At 35.8% G+C, this 23,023-nt stretch overlaps 4 protein-coding genes and 1 pseudogene across 13 annotated transcripts; 1 reads left to right on the top strand and 4 right to left on the bottom strand.

Moving 5' to 3' along the window:
• Positions 1-369: 369 nt before the first annotated feature.
• Positions 370-2,181, bottom strand: LOC112708855 (nematode resistance protein-like HSPRO1; annotated as a pseudogene).
• An 874-nt stretch (positions 2,182-3,055) lies between these two features.
• Positions 3,056-7,739, bottom strand: LOC112710328 (ornithine aminotransferase, mitochondrial). 10 transcript variants are annotated; one of them, XR_011865345.1, is made up of 12 exons: positions 7,187-7,739; positions 6,933-7,099; positions 6,613-6,847; positions 6,126-6,250; positions 5,302-5,532; positions 4,697-4,856; positions 4,543-4,598; positions 4,324-4,372; positions 4,038-4,114; positions 3,844-3,934; positions 3,502-3,603; positions 3,056-3,391 (listed from the first exon to the last, which is right to left on the bottom strand). XR_011865345.1 is itself a non-coding variant. In XM_072202476.1 (12 exons), the coding sequence occupies exons 4-12, from the start codon at positions 6,162-6,164 to the stop codon at positions 3,382-3,384; spliced, it is 822 nt and encodes a 273-aa protein (XP_072058577.1). In that variant the 5' UTR covers positions 6,165-6,250; positions 6,613-6,847; positions 6,933-7,099; positions 7,187-7,739; the 3' UTR covers positions 3,056-3,381. The 10 variants fall into 10 exon arrangements, 7 of the variants coding, with proteins under 7 accessions (XP_072058577.1, XP_072058576.1, XP_072058575.1 ...); XM_072202476.1 differs by having other exon boundaries at positions 3,844-3,941; XM_072202475.1 differs by lacking the exon at positions 4,324-4,372 and having other exon boundaries at positions 3,844-3,941; positions 4,038-4,190; positions 6,126-6,312.
• Positions 7,740-8,101: 362 nt separating this feature from the next.
• LOC112708854 (protein FAR1-RELATED SEQUENCE 5-like) lies at positions 8,102-11,044 on the top strand. Its single transcript, XM_025760784.1, has 5 exons — positions 8,102-8,837; positions 8,919-9,145; positions 9,236-10,441; positions 10,546-10,626; positions 10,898-11,044. The coding sequence occupies exons 1-5, from the start codon at positions 8,102-8,104 to the stop codon at positions 11,042-11,044; spliced, it is 2,397 nt and encodes a 798-aa protein (XP_025616569.1).
• Positions 11,045-15,634: 4,590 nt separating this feature from the next.
• Positions 15,635-21,174, bottom strand: LOC140172968 (cytochrome P450 CYP82J17-like). Its single transcript, XM_072201955.1, has 3 exons — positions 20,989-21,174; positions 20,316-20,912; positions 15,635-15,907 (listed from the first exon to the last, which is right to left on the bottom strand). The coding sequence occupies exons 1-3, from the start codon at positions 21,172-21,174 to the stop codon at positions 15,635-15,637; spliced, it is 1,056 nt and encodes a 351-aa protein (XP_072058056.1).
• LOC112710327 (cytochrome P450 CYP82J17-like) lies at positions 19,904-22,792 on the bottom strand. The gene is made up of 2 exons (XM_029288894.2): positions 20,989-22,792; positions 19,904-20,912 (listed from the first exon to the last, which is right to left on the bottom strand). Exon 1 carries the CDS (start codon positions 21,928-21,930, stop codon positions 21,253-21,255), a length of 678 nt encoding a protein of 225 aa, XP_029144727.1. The 5' UTR covers positions 21,931-22,792; the 3' UTR covers positions 19,904-20,912; positions 20,989-21,252.
• Positions 22,793-23,023: the final 231 nt, after the last annotated feature.

The following is a 23,023-nucleotide window of genomic DNA, read 5'->3' as shown; positions in this document are numbered from 1 at the left end:
AAATAAATAAATAAATCTCTTTCATTTTTCTATTTTTGGGATAAATCAAACTCTCAGGTCGTCATTGCCAATTTACAACACCAAGGGTGACATTAACAGTTGACAATAAAATACTACTCATCAATGATGAAGAGCCGTAAGATAGACTGATACGACATAAAATTAAAAAAATTATATCAATGTATAATTTATAAATGAAAAAGTATACTGAACCAAAATGTTCCTATCCAAAAATTAAATAAAATTATATTAATTTATATTAATAATTAATTAATTTTAAATTTTTTAAATTCAAAATTTAAAAAATTTAAAAGATTAAGTAAACCTAATTAAAATTTATAAAAACGTTTTTTTCTCTCTCACATTAATCTACCAACCTCCAACAAACACACATACAGACCCCTCTCTCACCGTCAGACCCTCTCCGCCTCCCACCACGACCCACTCCTCTTCTATCAGCGAGTCGCCGGAACCAACTCGGTTCCCGCCAGCCTCCGCACTCTCCGTCACCGCCACCACAACCTACTTGTAACCGAAGAAGAATCTCTTCATCGCCGCCTCTATTCCTTGCATCACTTGCAACACCTCCACCATACTCTCCTTCTTTTCCGCATAAACCCTCATCGCGGCCTCCACTATTCCTGGCCCTCCCTTCGGATCAACCTCCACCTCTAATATCTCCGGCACCATCCTCTTCATCTCCCTACACATCTTTGTCACCTCCACTAGCTCATTCGACCGGAAGCAAAATGCTGTCGTATCGCCGAAACACCGAATCTCAATCTGCTTCTTCAGCTTCATCAAATCGTTTGGATCCATCAATAAGTGAAGCTCCTTGATCTACGTTAGAAGCTTCTAGATCCGCTCCACTGCGTAGCACTCCCTCGCGGCCTTCTCGAACCTTCTTCCTTCCACCGACTCTGCAACACTCGAGCAGCATGCGCGCGGCGCGTGACCAGGACTCCACAATCTGGTGCGTCGCGCGGAGATTCAAGTTCTCGAAGTTATCCACGTGATCACGATGTTGTTCTCTGCCTTTTGGAATATTAGGTGTCGTTTTGATGATTAAAGAGACTGCAAACTACACACTTGATCTAAGCAAAAAGGAGTCTTTGAACAATTACAGAAATATAAAAAATATTTATTTAATATAAAAAAATATCATAATACTTAACAAAAGAAATATCTAGTTATATTTTAGTAAAAATAATTAAATATCTATAAAATTTAAAAAAAATAATGAAATTTTTAAAGAAATAGAGACATTCACATTTCTAATACAAAAAATTCAAAAAATATATAAAAAAATATCCATTTAGTATGAAAAAAAATATTTTGATACTTAGCAGAAGAATATTTAGTTGATTTTTGGCTAATACTTTTTTTCCCTAACATTAGCATTGTTGTTTATAAATTGACAAATTTTCTAATAGCACGAAGTCAAAGTCATATTTATCCGTATCTGACAACTGCGAAAATTATTTTTTCAAAAATATATCATGACGTGGTTTTTCAACATTCAAATTGATCATACAACTACCTAAATAAAATAAGGTGTTTTCTTCCAAATCCATGGCAATTTTGTGGGTAAGTTACCCTTGCACATGTGTCTTCATCTCAGCCGTTGATCAAAAAAATTTTCAACCTTTCATTAATTGCATTCATTGATAATAGCAAAAGCCTTTAATGAACATATACTATAACAAATACTACATTAATTATTGTATACATATACTATATAGTGTATTGGGGAACATTTATAATTATAATTTATAATCTCTAACTTGTTTTTCATTTTATAAAATACCCTCCATCACTTTCTGAAATTCAACATGCATGTCTCACAAGCCTTTAATTCATGTTTCACTTCCTGGAAAACGCATAGAACCCACTGCCCACTGGTTTTTTCGCCTTCGTTCTATACCCACTACCCAACCCTGGAATTTGTTATCCTAGAACCCACTACCCAACCCTGTTTAATTTTTAGTGTCCATTTATCAAGAATGATCTCCTTCGAGTAACAGCTTCCGGAACTGGTACTCTGCTTTCATCGGATTGGCGTCAACGTCAACTCAGGAGAGGACAAACGCTAAACTGATGTGGCTCCGGAGAGAATTTTGTAGCAGAACTTCTGCTAGATCCGAAGCTGTGGCTGCTGGAAGCTGGTTTACCAACATTCATTTTTCGGCTGCCTTCGCATTAGGTGCATCGGATTAGGTAAAGGTCACCTCCCTCCAACTCCGACAGTGCATTTTTTATCCGTTGAAGCTCAACCTCTGGTTCTCATCAAGGTATGTCCGATTAAGTTTTTTTGTTAATCCAGATTAGTTTAATTTTGATGATAGTCTATGTCTTTTCAACGGTTCTCTGTTTACGGTGTTGGGTTGCTATTCTGAATTTTGGAAATAAAGCAACATTGTCCAGTTCTATGCTGTGGCTAGGTTTGGGGAATTGAAATTAAAACCTAATACTGGGGTCCAAAACAATTGGGTTAGTTTAATTGGATTTGGTTCATTTACACTACAAGAAAAACACCCATTCAGGTACACTTGAAAAGTGTAGCTAAAAGTGAAAAAAAAATGATGCCTTAGGCTACGGCTACGCTTTTTGGGCTACGGCTACGCTTTTTGGGGTGATTCCTATTCAGCCGTTGCCTATTCTCAAAGGCTACGCTTTTCTGCACCAAGGGCTACGCTTTTGACGTTTAGGAATAGACTACGCTTTTCAAGTGATGCTGTCCAGGACCAAAGGCTACGCTTTTCAGCTTTCATTTTTCCAGAATAGGCTACGCTTTTCAACGCTACTGCATCACTTGTAAAGGGTAGCCACATTGTATACCATAGCTACTTTTTATAAGCGTAGCCTTAGGTCCCTCTTTTTTTTGTATACTACAGCTACTGTATATAAGTGTAGCCTTAGGTCTCATTTTTTTTCTATATATATCTAATAATTATTAATACAACATAATAGTTAATAATATGATTACATATATAATAATTCTGCATTTTTATTTAAATGAGTTGAATATTATAAAATAAAAATAAATACATAATTATACTTATAATACACTTATAATAATTATACTTATAAATGCCTGGTAAGAGAAGTGGCGATTTACTACAAAGTTATGAGCTTCAAGAAATTCAAAGAAATAACACACTTATAATAAATTGCAAATCAGTATGTTCTTCTATTATCATAGAAATATCATCATGTTAAGGACATTTTTGTTGTGGGGGGGGGGGGGGGGGGGACTATAAGCCAACTTGTTCAACTATTGAGTTACTAACTTCAGTCAGCTCTTGGTCAGGGCTCCTCGCCAATAGAGACACTTCCAGTCTTGCATCATTGTTGTCAGCTAGTTGAGCTTCAAAATCTTCATCAAATGCAACTGACAAAGGTGATTTCAAATTCAGAATGATATATTAAAATTGATATTATAAAGCAAAAGATAGATAGCTAGGTAAATTAATTATACAACAAAATAATTAAGTTTTGTACCTGAACCATAGAGAGACAGTAGCTTTAGCTCCTTTAGGTAAAACTTTATAATCATAGGATTTAAGAAGTTCAGCACTGGCCAATGGATTCCCGCCAAAGGTACTGTAATCAATAATATACAAAGAAGTTCAGCATTCTTCTCTTGTTTAATTAATAAACAAATTTGCTTTCATTTCAATAAATGAAATTACTCGACCTATACATAAGACTAAAAAATATTGCCAAGTGGTAAACAGAAGTATAAAACTTCAGACAACAGTCACAACTATCGGTAAGAAAATGTAAATAAAGGAATCATAATAAAGAACATTTATAAAAAGCATTTGTATGATAAAATCAAACCTTCCATGCTCTCCTGGTTTTATACAAAGCATTACATCCTTGTCTGCAAGAACTGCACTCACAGGAAAAACTCCTCCACCCAATGCTTTCCCTAGTATTTGAGTAAAAAGACAGAATAAGGTTCAACTCATAGTGCTGGGAAAGAATAAAAAGATATACAGTTCACAAGGTTAAGCTGATTTCTATTTTCTAACCACAACATCTGGGCGAACTTCTTCCCGGTCACAAGCCAGCATCTTCCATGTTCTTGCTAACCCAGTTTGTATTTCGTCTGCAATCATCAGCACATTATATCTGGTGCAAAGATCTCTAACAGCTTTCAAATAGCCATCCGGAGGAATGATTACCTTCAAATAAATAATAAAAACCTATCAAAAGATGCAACCGAGATATGTACTTTGAGAAATCAGAACATAATAAAAATATGAATATTCAACCGAATGTCATGGCTCTTGACCAAAATGAAATCTATAAGCACACCTATCTTTTTCTTAGCCAAAGAATTTGAAGAAGCAACAAGGATTTCCCACTGCATGTAAACATAATATAAAACAATCAAATGGTGAGACCGGAAATAACACCATCAAACTATAACATCAGGGTATAATGTATATAGCAACTTCTTTAGCATCTCAATTTTCAATTCAACCAACAAGGTGAGTGTTGCCAAGCAGATTAAGTGTTCTCAAAAGATCATACCCCAGCTTCACCCTGGATGGGTTCCAAAAGAAAGCCAGCTATGTGTTCTCCTTTTTCTGAATTTTTTCACAGAAAAAAAAAATCAAAGATCAGTCAATTTAAACTAAAATATAGTGATGAAAAATGTAAAGCAAAGTATGGGAGCACTAAGAACCTTTAAAAATTCTTTCAAGGGCTTCTGCATCACCAAAATCAACTTTAAGATGGCCAGGCAATAAAGGACCAGAACCCCGGGTAGCTTCATTGTCACAACTCATAGATATAACAGCTAGTGTACGGCCATGGAAGCAGCCACAACATGACACAATAATAGCCTGCCACAAGTATCCGTGAACATAAATAGACAAACACCAGGAAAATTCAAATCTGCATCTCATAAACAGAAAAGAAGATGCTATATTTTGAAGAGTAGACTTCCTTCATTTTATCTTTGCAGAGGAGGAGTACCAATACATCTTACAAGCATTTAGTTTCCAAAATATTTATTGAGAACATATGTCAAAACAGATTCTTCAGGCCATAGCTAAAGCATTTCTCCCTTTAGTTTTGCAAATACTATTAATATCCACAGAGAAAAGGGGGTTGGGGGAGGAAAAATAAAGTCATAAAGTATTGTGGATTTCAGCTTAGCATGTCATGAGATATTCCTTGTGTACTAGGCCACAGACCCACACTAAGCAAACATTCACTTCAACCTCAACCTTGGAAAATGTAAAACATTAAGATATGACTACTGTTAAGATGATCTCATTGTTATACCTCATCTTTGGGAATTGTTTTCTTTTTATAACCCCACTTTCTTGCTAATTTCAGAGCTGTTTCCACTCCTTCAGCACCAGTGTTCATGGGAAGAACCATATCATAACCAAGCATACTTGTCAAATGCTCAGCAAATGGTGGAAACCGATCATTGTAAAAGGCTCGAGAGCTCAGCGTCAGCTTTTCTGCCTGCTCTGTTAAGGCTTTCAGAATTTTAGGATGGTAATGTCCCTAAGGAAAAGACAGGCACTTCAATATATTTAATATTTTGCTTTTCAAATCCTAAACACAATGGGCATGAAAAATTGATCAATTTTGCTTAGACAAAGTTTCCTAGGGTTATATATTTAATATTTTTTAACTTCTCAGACCATAAATAAACAGAGGGGTTGGAGAATTTCAAAGACGGGATCAATCAAGTCTGTTTACCAACTTCTATTTGTAAGAAATCCCATTTCAATTTGGTTTCTTTTCTTATCAACAACAGAACCAACTTTCCCACCAATAAAAGTCCTCGACTCATATATATCCACCTGATCGAGAGCAATTAGAAGTAAACATACTAGATAAAATGCATTAGCTAGAATATCTTAATAAATTTAACACCATAATTGTGTTAAGAAACTGACCAAATCACTCCCCTTTGCTTCAAAAATCAAGTTTACCATGTACACCATAACATCCAATTTCAAAATAACATTTTCTTCGTTCCATACTGATAAGTCGCTTTGACTTTTCACATATATTCATAAATCAAAGTATCAAAATGACTTATAAAATATGAAATGGAGGAAGTGTGATATTAAAGATTAAAGGAGCTAAACCTCGTGTCCTTGATCCAAGAGTTTCACTGTAGTTGACATGCCAGAAAGCCCAGCTCCAATGATGGCAACTTTTAGCTTTGGTCCTCGATAATGTTCTGGCTCCGGCGAAAACAGCCCTTTTGGCGCTGGCAGGAAACCATTTCATTTGTCAAACTTACAGCTCAGCTCAATTACTTAATAACTAAACCTGGTAACATGGCAAACCAGATTCATTCATAAGCTCACACCACTCCCCTATGATATGTGTTGCGTACTCAGGTTTGAGACTTGATTAGGGTCAATAGTGGATGAGAACTCTTAATATTTTGTGTATAACTGTGTGTGTAGTATAGGTGTGTGTTGTGATATTATAATACTCAAAATTATAGGCTATCCAATTTATGACAAAAAAAAAAACATAAATAGAAAACTGAAATATAACATGAGTAACATGGTGAATATGCAGCTAGCATACATAGTAATTAAAATATTTAATAATTGGACTTACAATGTTCCAGCGAATTGTGTGCTAAGATAAGCTTGGTCTTCAGGGAAGAACCTGGCAAGGCCAAAGTCTCCAATCTTGGGATGAAACTTATGATCAAGAAGAATGTTGCTTGCTTTGATGTCTTGGTGAACAATTCTTAGATGTGAATCCTCATGAAGGTACTGCAATCCCCTTTCCACGCCTAGAACAATTTGGAACCTAGTGCTCCAATGCAGGAATCGATCAGCATTGTTCCCTGCATGAGGGGAACATTCAAAGTTTCAATTTGCTCTGTTTAACCAATCCTAAGCTCTTGTGGGAATTAAAAAAAGAAGGGATACCATATATGAAGAGGTCCAAACTTCTGTATTCACAATCCTAACCATCCTTCACAATCCAGTATTCACCCACAGGCACAGAAATTCAGCAAAAATTAATGAAATTGAAAGTTCAAACACTCCCCTTCCCTCTCTTCCAATCCAATACAACTTCTAAAATATATTGTTGCCTACAGAGACATCGAAATTAAAATTGAAATGAGAATGAAATGAAAGTTGAAGAGGGAGAGAGAGAGACAGAGGTTAGGAGTACGGACAGGAGCACGGCAAGCCCTAGCTGCGGCGGCGGCTTCAATCGACCCCAGGAGCGACGACAGTGCACGGCGGAACAGCCTCCTCTCTTGCGTCGCATCTTCGTCCTCTCTTTCCATCTCGTCTGCAAATCGTCTCTCTCTCCCCTCCGGGCTCCCTGCTCTGCGACGGCAATGGCGGCGGCTGCAGCGATGTTGCGGCGGTGACCCCCTCTCACTCTCTATTCTCTCGATCGCGCTCTCTCATCTCCGTCTCCCTCCTCTCCTCCCTCTGGTTCACTCTTTCTCTCGGATCTGGGTGTGTGTGTGTGAAAGGGGGCGTGGTGGCAGTGGTGAGTGATGGTGAGAATGAGTGTGAGTGTGTGGGTGTGTTAGGGAAGGGTTTTCAACAATTAATTCGAAGGTGATTTGCGAAGGTGAGGGGCGAAACTTTTTTCTGATCAGAAGGCGAAAGTGAGGGTATTCGAAGGTGAGTGTGATTTGGTGATAAGGAAAAGAAAAATTACTAAGTGTTTGGGTGCATTTGGCCTAGATACATTAGGCTACGCTTTTAAAGTGCACCCAAAACATAACAAATAGGCTACCTTTTAAAAGCGTCTCCTTTGATATGAAAAGTGAACCTATAGATATCAACCTACGGCTACGCTTTATAAGTGATTTCTATAATACCTAAGGCTACGCTTTTTAAATGATGCCGCATTTATGTATCCTTTTCTCTTATAAAAAGGCAACACGGAGAAAAGCGTAGCCTATTCTATGAATAGGCTACGCTTTTCAAATGTAGCTTAAAAAAAGTGTGGCTGAATGGGTATTTTTCTTGTAGTGTTAATTTTACATGCAGCTTAGTTTAGCTTTCCTTCGTTGCTGCCATTGGCTCTATTTATTGACATTTTTAGGTAAAATTATGGCAGTGGTTAAATTATGTCCATAAAGGAGGATGATGTTAAGAATGATTCTGATAATGATTTGGGTGATGATTTCCATTATCAACCGAATGCAGAAGATGATGCTGATGACGACGATGTGGATTCTCTGGATTTCACTAGCAAGAGTGAAGAAGTTTGTGGTGTAAAAAGAATAGCGGATTTAATGGTGGAGGATATTTGGAACCTGGAGTTTAGGACGGAGGATGAGGTTTGCCAATTTTATAACGCTTATTCTTGTTGGCATGGATTTGTAATGAGGAAGGACGACGTGGTTAGGGATAATCAAGGTAGAATCATTAGCAGGCAACTTGTTTGCAACAAAGAGGGCTGGAGAAATATGAGGTATCTCGATCTGGATGATAGATCAAGGGAGGCAAGGTCACTAACGCGAACCAAGTGTCCAGCTCGGCTTAGGGTAAAGCTTGACTACGGATGCGGTAGATGGAAGGTATCATGTTTTGTGGAATCTCACAACCACGATATGACGCCACCCCAATTTGCGCATCTGGTACCGGCCAATCGACGTCTCACTGTGACTGATAGAGTCCAAGTGGAAAATCTTCATAATTTTGGTGTCAAGAGCTGCCATATTATGGGGTATATTGCATTCCAGAAGGGTGGATATCGTCATGCTGGCTTCACACGGAAAGATTTGTACAACCACATCGATCGCTATCGTCGGGCAAAAGTTAAAAATGGGGATGCCAATGCGGCAATAAACTATTTGATTGGCAAGTCAAACAATGATCCGCTGTTCTTTGGAAAGTATACGTTCACTAGTGACGAAAGGCTGGAGCATATTTTTTGAGCAGATGGGCAGTCAATTATCGACTATCACTGCTTTGGAGATATTGTTGCCTTTGATTCAACCTACAAGAAGAATAAATACAACAAGCCTTTGGTCATTTTCTCTGGATGCAATCATCACGGGCAGACTGTTATCTTCGGCTCCGGCCTACTATCCGACGAAACCACAGAGACGTATAAGTGGTTGTTGGAAACCTTTGTTGAAGCGATGGGTGGGAAAAGTCCAAAAGCAGTAATAACTGACGGAGACCTTGCCATGTGAGATGCAATCAAGAATGTTCTGCCTGATGCAACCCATCGGTTATGCGGCTGGCATCTGCAGAGAAATGCATGTGAAAATATAAAGAATCCTAATTTCCTACGCGATTTTAAGGGTCTTATATACGACAACAACGACCAGAGAGACTTTGATCGGAGATGGGCAGCCATTTTGGATAAGCACAACCTTGTTGGCAGTACCTGGATGGAGAAGACGTACGAAACTCGTGAGATGTGGTCCCATTGTTTCCTCCGGGATAAGTTTTTCGGTTACATAAGGACGACATCACAGTGTGAAGGTATAAATTCTCTCATCAGATTTTATGTTAATCGCAAGAACACCCTCATTGACTTCATGCATAACCTGGATAGGGCCTTAAAGGAGTATAGAAACAATGAATTAATAGCTGACTTTAAGTCTCAATGCTCAGAGCCAGTGATGATTACCTCGTTGGAGGTATATGAAAGATCTGCATCATGTTATTTCACGCGAAACATTTTAAAGGAAATTCGTAATGAGATTCAGAGGGCAGGGGCTTTGAATATAACGGTACTAAGCACAACCTTGGACAAGGTAGAGTTCAGTGTGACTGCTCTCGGAGACCCGGCCAAAGATCGACGGGTGGAAGTCGATAGAGGTAAGAATCTATTCTCGTGCTCGTGCAAGCTGTTTGAATCACGTGGTATTTCCTGTAGTCATATCTTCTGTGCCATGAAGTTCGAAAACATACTTGAGTTTTCAGATTCGTTGATATACAAAAGGTGGACAAAGAATGCAAAGAACGAATTTATTAGCACAGAAATGCCTGTGAATGATGACATCGAAAGGGTCTTAAAGTTTCGAGTTGGAGCGTTGGCATCGAATTACAACAAGCTGTGTGATATTGCTTGCAAGGATCTTGCAGACTTTGATGAAGTCCAGTCTGAACTTGTCAATTTAGTTATCCACCTGCAGTCACGCAAACAAGGCAAGTCAACTCCTAATGTTAACGTGGAAGGCATCAACGATCCCTTTGTTGTCAAAAGCAAAGGAGCCCCTTCCAAGAGGTCTTCTTGGAGGAAGAAGAGAGCATGCTCTAATTGCCACAAGTACGGTCATTACTACAAGCGTTGTCCAGATCTGATGCAGCATAGTGTGGAAGGTAACCCTCGCGATCGATCATACGACAATGCATTAGCCAAGGACTCAGGTTTTAGTCCAGAAAGGTTTGCTAATTCTTCAAGGTCATTCTCAATTAAGTCCGAACACCACTCAGGACCTAATACCAAGGTACGATTTGTTTATTCGAAATAGACTCCTGCTGTAAAAATCTTGTTCGGTGTGTGTCCCTTTAAAAACCATTAAACTATGTGAATGTTCCTCTGTTTGGGCAGCCTTTTAAAAAGGGTGGAACAAGGAAGTTTACGGCGACGGGTATGAGGAACCGGAAGGGTAAAGACAACACTTTTGTCGAGGTAATTTTTTTGAATGTAAACATCTAATTCCCGTGTCATGAACTGGGTGAACTAATGAAGATCTACTTCTTCTTGTCAAAAAAAAAATTATAAAACAGCGGAGCCTCCATGAAAGCAGCGAATCCATTGACATCGCGTCCACGAATGGTGTTTTCAATAAAAATCTCGACTCGTTAACACAGGTGTTATGCGTAAAACTCCTCCATGCGTAAAAATTATAGTTGTATGCATTATTATAGTTTCTGATTGGGGATTATCATGTTATCAGCAGGTGAAGGAGTCACAACAGGACAAGAGACATTCATTCACGAACTATGAATGCGATAATGATGTCATTGATGATAAATGTGACACACGACATGTGCAGATGGATGTCCGAGATCAATTACCGTCGTCACTGTCTTGTGGCAACAAATAAGGATCGTACATGGCATTGTTCGCGTCGATGCATAGGAGAGGTCTGGGGTCACTGTCGCTTACTAGGACCTGCCTCAGCCCCCCCACCATGTTGCCTCTTGTTTACACTGTAGTTGAGTTAAAAAAATTTAGGCACAAAACATGAAAACGTGAGAAATTAGACCAGAAAATAATGGTCCATTGTTACTCACCCTGACTGCTGAGTATCGAAATATTGATGTTGTTGGATCCGGCGGTGATTCCTAAGGAACATCTCGCTCTGGTAGACTCTAAGTTGGGCTTCTTTGTTGAAGTAAGCCCCGCACACCAAAGCTAAGTGTTGAACAATATAGTCAGGCAAAACCTTCGCCGAATACAGTTCATCAACAACACACGGAGGTTCATCTTTCCGGTTAATGTCCCGGACGAGCATGTAGAATACTCCCCAGCCAACGTACCTAAGCTCCACACTCAGTAAAGAACTTCGTCTGTACATGCGTCGTATCCTCCCTAAATCAACTCCCTTTATCCAGAACCTGTTACCGTCTTGCTTGGGTCTGATGTGGAGGCAATTGTCTTGAGTGTCAACCAAATAAAGATCAGTGGTACTGTACCACTTGAAGAGATTCACAATATTAGGTGGGAATTCTACATCATCCAGTGGCGGAACAAGACAAAACCATGCCAACTTAGTTTTTCAAACGTTTTTTAACAGAATCATAACAACGGAAGAAGGCAAAGTTGTGGATATACATACATCTGTTGCAAATAGCCCAAACACATAGAACTGGTTGTATGATTGTTGAATGTTCCTTAATGCATTAACATACCTAAACCAACATGTAGAAACAAGAAGGAGTAAAACACAGTGGCCTGAAACCATAAAAGAATGGAGTAGCCAAACATCTTGTGACTCTTTATTTAATTAATCTATGCATGCAGTTATTTCAATATGCTCCATTTTATTCTTTACAGATACGGCTGCTATCAAAGGAAGTAGTAAAAATTGAAGAAGATGCTTACCGGAATCCAGACTCCATTCTTAATTAATTACTTCGACGATGGCTGTGGTTGAAGGGAGGGAGATGCCAAGGAAGTTTTCAGACGAACAATAGTTGATTAACGAACGTAACTTTTTTTATGCAGTTTGATCGATTCCATGAAACATTTCCAAACATTCGATTGCCATGGTTGAGGGCTTCCTTCTAGTATCCATGTTGTATGGGTTAGAATTTGTAAGCATATAGATTGTAGTTGTAGTTTTTTATGCTTAGACCACCAACTCATTTCCTCCTTCTTGTAGTCATGCAGTATGGTCTCCACTTTATTGCACCATCTTCTTGCTCGTAGTCCTAGACTAACCATCACCTACCTAATTGGAATATTATTTATTGGCCTTAATTACATTGTATACATGTATATGATTTTATTGATACCACTAGGTGCGGTTTATAGTTTCTTCTTGAAAAAGAACATGTGATAACTTTATCTAGTAAGGCGAAATTGAAATTTAATTGCGTAAACCTCGCCATATTCTATGAATCATAACAGGTTATTTAGCATAGGCAGTAATAATTTTTGTATACTACATTATCATTTTAATTTACATAACTGAATAGATGTTACTAATTAATTCTCTAATAAAATTAATATTTATAGACCAAAATAAAAATAATATATAAAAAGTGGGAAACTATATTTTTAATTAAAACTAATAAAACATAAATTTTAGAGAAAAATGAGAATCATTAACAAAAAGTTAAATATTTATGCTGGTAGTAATTGAAATAAATGAAAAAATTTCTGATAGGGTTAATGGTTTAGGGTCTTACAGTGAATGATCGGTAGGTCTTTTAGTGAACGGCTTCGTGTATATTGTTTATTGTTTGCCGGTTTCCAGTTCAATGCGCACGGTCCAGTGTGTACGGTTTTAGTGAATAGGCCTTAGAGTGAACGACTTCGTGCTAATGGTTTCTTGTTTGGCGGTTTCTGCTTCAATGTGTACGGTTTAAGGTTCACGGGTTGGTCGTTAGGTATTATAGTGAATGGTTCTGTGCCTCTGGTTTATCGTTTGGCAATTTTCGGTTCAATGTTTACGGTTTAGGGTTCGCGGTTTGATCGCTAGGTCTTTTAGTGAACGGCTTCGTGTATATTGTTTATTGTTTGCCGGTTTCTGGTTCAATGCGCACGGTCCAGTGTGTACGGTTTTAGTGAATAGGCCTTAGAGTGAACGGTTTCGTGCTAATGGTTTATTGTATGGCGGTTTCTGCTTCAACGTGTACGGTTTAGGGTTCGCGGTTTCGTCATTAGGGATTATAGTGAATGGTTCTGTGCCTCTGGTTTATCGTTTGGCGGTTTTCGGTTCAATGTTTACGGTTTAGGGTTCGCGGTTTGATCGCTAGGTCTTTTAGTGAACGGCTTCGTGTATATTATTTATTGTTTGCCGGTTTCCGGTTCAATGCGCACGGTCCAGTGTGTACGGTTTTAGTGAATAGGCCTTAGAGTGAACGGTTTCGTGCTAATGGTTTATTGTATGGCGGTTTCTGCTTCAACGTGTACGGTTTAGGGTTCGCAGTTTTGTCGTTAGGGATTATAGTGAATGGTTCTGTGCCTCTGGTTTATCGTTTGGCGGTTTTTGGTTCAATGTTTTTGGTTTAGGGTTCGCGGTTTGATCGCTAGGTCTTTTAGTGAACGGCTTCGTGTATATTGTTTATTGTTTGTCGGTTTCCGGTTCAATGCGCACGGTTCAATGTGTACGGTTTTAGTGACTAAGCCTTAGAATGAATGGTCTTCGTGCTAATGGTTTATTGTATGGCGGTTTTTGGTTCAACGTGTACGGTTTAGGGTTCGCGGTTTCGTCGTTAGGTCTTATGGTGAATGGTTCTATGCCTCTAGTTTTTCGTTTGGCGGTTTTCGGTTCAATGTTAACGGTTTAGGGTTCACGGGTTGATCGCTAGGTCTTTTAGTGAACGGCTTCGTGTATATTGCTTATTAATTCCCGGTTTTCGGTTCAATTCGCACGGTCCAGTGTGTACGATTCTAGGGACTAGGCCTTAGAGTGAATGGTTTCGTGCTAATGGTTTATCGTTTGGCGGTTACTGGTTCAACGTGTACGGTTTAGGGTTCGCGGTTTGGTCGTTAGCTCTTATGCTGAATGGTTCTGTGCCTCTGATTTATCGTTTGGTGGTTTTCGGTTCAATGTTTACGGTTTAGGGTTCGCGGTTTGATCGCTAGGTCTTTGTTGGACGATGACAGAACCTAGCCCAGTGCACGGTAAAACCTGCAATAAGCCATATACTCGTTGAATATTATTTTATAAGAAGAAAAAAAGAGCAACCCAGTACATGGTAACCTGGTAAGACCTGCAATAAGCCATTAGCACTCCATGAACAAACTCCAGCTTGCACTCTACCTCCACGGCCACGTCACTGAAATGATCAACCTATTAGCACTCGTTCATTTACTTTGGATTATAGAGTAATAGGAATTCAATCAAGTGCATGAAGGGGTGAATAAAGTCAAACAAATTGAGCAAACAAAGGATTCAGCAATAATGGGAAGTTATGGTATTTTAAAAAGTCAGATCTTTCAATTGGAGTATTATACATCATGTGCAAGGGTATAAAGATGATGATCTACAACTTCAGTACCTAATGAGATGAAGCCTTTAAAACCCATTATGTTAACAGACAGGCTAGCTTATTTCAAGCATCATAGCTTGCTGAACAATTTATGTGTATTAGAACAAAGCAGTGGCCATTCATCATGATCAAATAAACTACAAGTGTTAAGATTTATTTAGGTTCAAGGGATTAGGAATTTCGAAACCTATGCAGGAAATTTTCTGAAAGGAAAGCAATTAAACTTGACCAACAAGTTGCACTTCAACAAATTTCCAAAGCCTAACATAACATTCTAGTTTACTTTCAGCTTCTTCATTCTATCACAACTTAAAATTTATGCTGCACACTAGTATATAAGAAGAAAAACAGATCTTGTCAATTATCTATTGTGGTGGCTGCATGATTTGTCATGGAAGTCACCAAATCATCAGTGTATATTGTCATGCCTTTCTCCTTCCTACTCTTACAGAATTGCCGAAGATTGAGTTATAACATGACTGCAATCTTAAGCAATCTATTGTGGTGGCTGCATGATTTGTCATGGAAGTCACCAAATCATCGGTGTATATTGTCATGCCCTTCTCCTTCCTACTCTTACAGAATTCCCGAAGATTGAGTTATAACATGACTGCAATCTTAAGCATTCATTTCACTAATAAAAGGTTGCTATTTTCTGGTATTCAGGCTGACTTACTACAACATATTAGCCTTCATACGCTATTGAAATTAGTAGGGAACTTTGGTAACTAAGTCACAAAAATAAATACCATAAAACATATACGTATCTATGGGTAAAACAAAAACACGTAACTAGAAACATAAACAAATTCCAACCATGTTGCCCAAATCAAATGAACGTCTTCGACAATTTTTGCTTTTAAAGCTTCAAACATTTGTGTCTCTACATTCTAATAGCAATTTTCAGCAAAGAAGGAAATTATTCTTAAGTTTCTGAACCTAATCGAGGTGCTTCGGGTTCTGGTTTGCAGCTAATCAATAGACGTTGTTGATGAAGCCTCCATGTCTCTTGCAGCTGCTTCTCTAGCCTTTTTCCTCAACTCTGCTTCTCTACTTTTCTTGTTCAGCAGCTTCTCTAGTTTTGCTATTCTTTCCTCTACATGGTCTATCAAGTTATCCATTCCCAAATATTTTCCAACATCACTCTGCTTTCCGTCACCCGATCCCATTGTAGCCTCCCCCGCTCTGACCCTAACAATGTGGTCATTAACCCAGAGAAAGAACTTGCAATGTGCTTCTGTCACCTACAACGAATAGAACACAATTAATGTAAGGGGTTACAAAATACTCCAATTCAATCTAATCCATGTACGTCACTGTAATTAATCCCTAAATTCTACATCTATAAAATCCTTTCAAATTTTAGCATCCATTTTTAATATCAGATCAGATACCATGTCAATTCTTGTCACAATCATGATTTTTAATCTAGGTAGATCTATTTTGAATAAATCAACTTTTTCCCAATTCTCAGTCATTCATCAAAATTAACCAGCACCAATATCAAATCATATACAAAATCAACCCAATTTAACATCAAATCAATAACAAAGTCAAATCATTTTCATAACCAATAGGCATGCAATTCCCAACAATTCAAAATCACATCCACAACAACTTAAGCAAGGTGGATAATAACCAAAATATAGAGTCTAAAGCTCCATTCCAGAAAATTCAAATTTTAATCAAATTTTAGCATAATCTTAGTTCTCATACATAAAGAATTGCGTGATTACCTTTAATAATGGGCATCCAAAAAATAACCTATTTGGGTTGGTGTCTGTCTTCGACATGTAACTGATGGCATATTTTTCACAGAAGCATTTTGGGGCCACACCATCTATTACATCCTGAGGTTGCATTTCCAGATCTCAGTTCCTGTTGTCCGCCGGCTCCCCCTATGCCTCGTCTCGTGTTTGAGGAGCATGCATCACTTGCCATCGATCTGATTAACATTTAACACCACCATGTACAACTATCATCATCTATTGCATTCGAAATTGAATCAATCTTCTTCGATGAACGGTGATTACAGAAAGTGATTAACAGAACAAATCACGCAAATTGGCTAAAAAAACAAAAAAACGAACGAATGACCTAGATGAAGAAGCAGTAGGGCTTACAAGGGTTTTCCGAGAGCGTTCTGCACGTGGGTCGCCGGAACCTTGCTAGCAAGGGGATGACTTACGTTTTTCGACGGTAAATCACAGAAAATGACACCCGCATAACCCTGGACGAAGACGCAGAAGGCAGGGTCTTCCACGGGGTTCGGAAAAATCTGTCCCTGACGATGACTGACCTTGAAATCAGAGGAACGATGTAGAAAAAGAGGTTGTGGACATTACGGCGGTATTTGGGGAAGGTTTTGCGAGTGGGTCGTCGGAAAAATCAAACGCTTAAGTTAAGGGGAGGGTAGAAGAAGCACTGAGGTAGATGAAGGAGCTGTGGATACTACAGGAGTATCTGGGGAAGGTTTTAGGAGTGGGTCGCCGGAAAAATCAAACCCATCACCCACAGGAAGGGTAGAGAAGAAGAAGAAGTGAGATCGTAGAAGGGTAAAAGAAGCAGTGAGGTTGAAGAATGAAGCAGTTCTTTTGAAGTGTCTTTTGAGAGGTAGAAGAAGAAGCTGTACACATTGAAATGGTATTTGGGAAAGGTTTTGATTTGTATGGTATTTGGGGAGAGATTTGTAAAATCAACTATTTGCGTATTGCATCAAGTATAAATAAGTTATGGGGTATAATGTAAATAATATAAAATACAATGTAGTGTGAAAACATTTAATGCATCAATTAATGAAAGGTTGAAAATTTTTTTGATCAATAACTGAGATGAAGATACATGTGCAAGGGTAACTTACCCACAAAATTGTCATGGGTTTGGAAGAATTCACCATAAAATAATTAATAATGATGGATGTTTGCATGAAAATAATATTGAGTTATGTATATCAGTTATCAACTTCTTATGATAAAATAATATTTTGATACTACATGCATGATGTATGCCAATAGCTCAACTAAAAAATGGTATATAAAGTGTTATTTTTAAAAATTTCTTCATAAATATTTTAATTTTTGTTGTTGTTGTTGTTAAAATAATAAATTAAATATTTTAACTAATAAGTCTTTAAAGCATCGAATAATAAATAAATAAATAAATCTCTTTCATTTTTCTATTTTTGGGATAAATCCAACTCTGAGGTCATTGCCAATTTAGAACACCAAGGGTGATGACATTAACATTTGCCAATAAAACACTACTCACCAATGATGCAGAGCCGTAAGATAGACTTGATACAACATAAAATTAAAATAATTATATCAACGTATAATTTAAGTTAATATATAAATTGACAAATTTTGTAGCAGGAAATCAAAGTCATATTTATCCATATCTGACAACTGCGAAAATTATTAATATATCATGACCTAGTTTTTCAACATTCAAATTGATCATACAACTACCTAAATGACGATATTGATGATAGTGAGGATATCGACTGTGATTTTGATACAGATTATCAGAGTTAGAGTTTCTAATTATAATAAATGCGCTAACTATAGATATGATATTGGAAATAAACCAAATTCATTATATATACATTCGAACTACTGAACTTTTCTAGAGCCCAAAACGAAACTCGCAATCAAGCATCAGATAGAGTTGAGCACTTGAACTATATGAAATCGTGTTTAGGAAAATTCATTTTGAAAAAAAAATATTGGTATTACTTTTTTTATATATATTTCGGCTGTATATTTTTTCAAATCATATTATGCATATTAAAAAATCTACTACTAGATTAGTTATTTATATAAAATATATATTAAAATATAAAATTATATTAAAAATATATAAAATAATATATATTTAATTTATATATAAATATGTAGGGATTAATTTAATATCTATTATTTTCTATATAAAAAACCTTTATATACGAATATACGATATAATTGATAAACTTTCTACTACCGTCTTTTATTTTTTGTCCATAACTTCTTAAATATAAAATGGTGATTTAACACCCGTATAGTTAGATTTGGGTTTCTAAAGATTTTTAAAGAAGTATTTGTTTTTGTATTTTTTGAAAAACACATGTCACTTTATTTTATTATGTTTGGTAAATTTAAAAAAATAATATATTTATACTTACAATAACTTTTAAATATTATGGTGTTTTTGAAAATACTTTAAAAAAAATTAAATTAATTTATTTTTATCAAAATTTAAAAATTTAATATAATTTTATATATTAATAAATATTAAAATTTATTTTTATATTTATTTTTATTAATATTGTTTAATTTTAAAAATTGTTTTATTAATACAATTATTATTAATTGTATTTATTAAAAATTATTTTTAATTTAATTTAACGAACATTCAATACCACAATTTTTAAAGGTTTGCATGTGCTAGATTGGTAGATGAATAGTATGTGCTAACATGCTTTTTAGAACATACACTTGAAGCATAAATTTTTGTTTACTTTAGTTATAAGATGAATATTAGCAAAGACGTATTTAAAAATTTTAATATGGAGAGGTTGAATTTAAGATTAATTTTTAATTATTTTTATTATATTTTTTATTATATATAATTAATTTAAACATAATATGTAGTTATTAAATTGGTTTTATTTATATACAAAGAAAAGAATAATTTTATAATTTTTTCATAATTTTATTTTTAATATAATAATTACATATAAAATATAACAATATCAATAATACATTATAAAATTATAAAATACTAAAAATTTATAACGTGTTTAATTAAAAAATTATTATATATCTTATTAATTAATATTAGTTCTTTCAAAAATTAAAAAAAGTAAAAATAAATTATAAATTATTAGTTACTTGAAAGACATAATATTTTTATAGAATATATATAAAATACAAATATTAAAATAAAACGATAGTCAAAATTAAATAAGTAAGATGGAAAATTAAAGTAAGCTTTTTTTTTCTTTTAAGAATGCAAGTTGAGAAAAAAAAAATTTTTTATAAGAAAAGAATATCTAAAATACCCCAAAATATAATTATATCGTAAGTCATTATGAATATTCTATATAATAATATAAATGTTAAATATATTAATATTAAAAGAACAAACGATTTTTTTTAAAGTAAATATAAAGATGAGTATACAAAAGTAACTAGTTGAAAAGTATAAAGAATTGAGTGATGATATTAAATTGATTAAGTAAAAAATATGAGTGAATTAAATAATTGAGACATAAATTTATCATCACATAATAAAAGATAATATATAATTCAATTACATAATATTTTTTATTTCCTCAAACATATATTATATAAATAGATATAATTATTTAAAATTTTGGGAGTCGAACGCTTCTTTTGGATCCGTCCCCAAATATTAATATATTAATAAAAATACTAAAGTTATCATGAAAGATTATGTTGCTAACAAAATTCTTAATGTGGAAGAAAAAATTTTCGCACACCAAAAGCTTGACTTTTCAAAGAAAAACTATTTTTTTTTTGGATAAATTTAAAATTTTTCTTACATAAATAATTCTATAGCAACATAATCCCTCTTGAGTAATTTTAATATTTCGTTTTATTTTTATTAGATAAAACTAAATATACTGCTTCAGGGATAGAGTTTATTGGATACTCGTGGGGTGAGGTAAACTTTGACTGGAGTCAACTTGGGCAAGGTTAGGCCCAAGCCTTCTCTCATGTCAAGAGGTTCATCCATGGGAGAATCAAAGTCAAATGCTTGAAGGAAACGTGCAAGTGTGATGAGGCTCACTTGTGTTGCCAAAGAGGCTCCAGGGCAAACTCTTCTACCTAACCCAAATGGAAGGTATTTAAAGTGGTGATCTTCATCAACTTCTCCATTGCCATTAATAAACCTCTCTGGTGAAAACTTCTCTGGCTCCGACCAAATACTTGGATCTCTATGTAGCTTCCACACATTTCCGAAGACACGTGTCCCTTTTGGCACGTAATAGCCATTAATGTAACAATCTTCTCTTGCTTCATGGGGTAATAATAGAGGTCCACTCGGATATAACCTTAGAGTTTCTTTGAAAATTGCTTGTAAATAAACAAGATTTTTCACATCAGATGTCTCTACTTTTCTTTCCCTACCCACATAAACATCAATTTCCTCTTGTGCGCGCCTCAAAATTTGTTTGTCCTTCAACAATAAAGCTACCATCCATATCATTGTTGAGGATGTTGTGTCTGTCCCTGCCAATATCTGATTCTGCAAATAATGAAAAAATTATATAATTTTGACTTATTTTGAGCATAATTATTATCATAATTATCAATATGGTTACCATAATTTGAGCTTTAATGATAGTGTCACGTGTATGGCCAGAATCAGGATCATCTTCAACCATGGAAAGCATAACATCAATAAAATCTTGTTTCTCGCTTGAGCTATTTACCATATTGCCCTTCATTTTATGCTCTTCAACCCAGCTTCCAAAAAGTGTGTCCAAATCTTTTGCAATTCTTTTCATGGATTTAAGAACTTTCCCTTCTATACCAAACCATCGAATTAGAGGAATCACATCCGAAGGAACCAAACCTCCTTCAGATTAATGCATGACTTCTCTTATGAGCTTCACAACTCTTTGTGCTTCAACATCATCCACATCTTGCAAGTAACTAAAATATCTCTTTCCAGCTATCATCTTTGTCACTATATTAAAAGTCAACCGTTCCAACCATTCACTAATGACAACAACTTTAACCGGCGAATTTCCTGCAGTATACAATAACAAATCCTTGATCAAAGTATCAATCTCGGATTCATATACATACCTCAGTAATTCAACGCGGCGAGACGAGAGTAGTTCAAGCATAGCTAGCTTCCTCTGTTTTGTCCAGAAGGAGCCATAAGGAGCGAACCCAACAGCGGCGTAGTTATAGCCAATGTATACTCCCTGGCTAGACTTGGGGCGCGAGGCAAGAGCTTTGTCATTTATGGTGAAACATTCTTTGATTCCATCTTTGTTGGAGATCACAACCGCAGGGTATGATCCCAGACGGATTCGGAATATGGGACCGTACTTATCGGAGAAAGAAGCGAAGGTTCTTGCGAGTGGAGTTTTGGTTCCTAGTAAATGGAGGTGACCTATTAATGGGAACGCACCAGGTAGTTCTGGTGCTTGCAATTGCTTCTCACTTGTTTTGTTCATAATCCTCCATATGTTGTAGACAAGGACCAAGGCTGAAGCTACAAGCATTACTGTTGGAAGAGAAAGGAAATCCATTATTTGTGGTCTAAGTTATGTGTAAGATTGAAGATTGGATCGTACGATTTTGAGAAGTGTCCTATTCCTCATATATATATTGGTCTGGTGGGAAACCATGGTTTAATTTTATAATTGTAATTCCGAGATAAGTATTATTTTTTATTTTTTTAATTAAATTTTTTAAATTATTTTTTGATTATTTTACCCTCACTTTACTAACCCTATCTTTATTTTCATGAGACCACCTATTTTCATTCATTTTTTCTTTCTCCTTACTCCTCTCGCTGTTAATCTGGAGCACCCTCTTTTCTTCGATTTCGACATTCACTTTCTCGTCTCAGGTGTCTCCATCCAGTCGATGCAGGTGTTGACGATGGCGGTGGTTTCGTTGGCAGAATCAGAGCGAAGAATGGAGAATACAGTTGAAAAAAAGTCTTAAAATAGGTCTTAGACGTTAAACGAGAATCAGTCAAAGATATTGGTGTTTCGTTCCGTTTTAAAGAAGTTTGGAATAAATGACGTTATTGTTTTTGGTTTTGATTTGAAGAAGTTTGGAATCATCTTCTTTTCCTTTTTTGGTGATAGTTTTGGAAAACAGCGACGATAATTTTAACGATGGTAGAAGCAGAAATAGAGGAGGAGAAACAAATCTCAAATTTTCTCTTCTTTTTTTTCTCAATCTCTCTTTCCAATGACCTAACCAGCGGCAATAACAGTAGATTTTTTCATTACTATTGTCTAACTCTTCCTTTTTCCTCTCTTATTCTTCTTTCTTCTTCTTCTCTCTCCTCATTCCATCTTTTTTGTCTCTGTCTTAATTTTTCTTTTTTTTCTTTCTTTAAAAAAATAAATACTGTATTGTTGAATTTAAAAAATTAGGTTGCAATGAAGAATGTTATTGTTAGTGTTATTTTTAAATTTGAATACTTTGTTGTTGGTTGTGATTGATGAAATAGATAATTGTTTATATTTAAATATTGTATTGTTGTTGTTGAATGTTTGTATTTGGTGGAAATAAAAAAAAAATTGGTGATGGTAATATTGGTAAGAGTAATGATAATGGTAGATAATAGGATTGGAGATATAGAACAAAGATAAGAACAATTTTGTC

This window comes from Arachis hypogaea, chromosome 9 (assembly GCF_003086295.3).
Source record: "Arachis hypogaea cultivar Tifrunner chromosome 9, arahy.Tifrunner.gnm2.J5K5, whole genome shotgun sequence".
In the NCBI taxonomy this organism is placed as follows: domain Eukaryota; kingdom Viridiplantae; phylum Streptophyta; class Magnoliopsida; order Fabales; family Fabaceae; genus Arachis; species Arachis hypogaea.
Note: the sequence above shows the minus strand (reverse complement) of the source record. Positions and strands in the feature narration are given on the sequence as shown.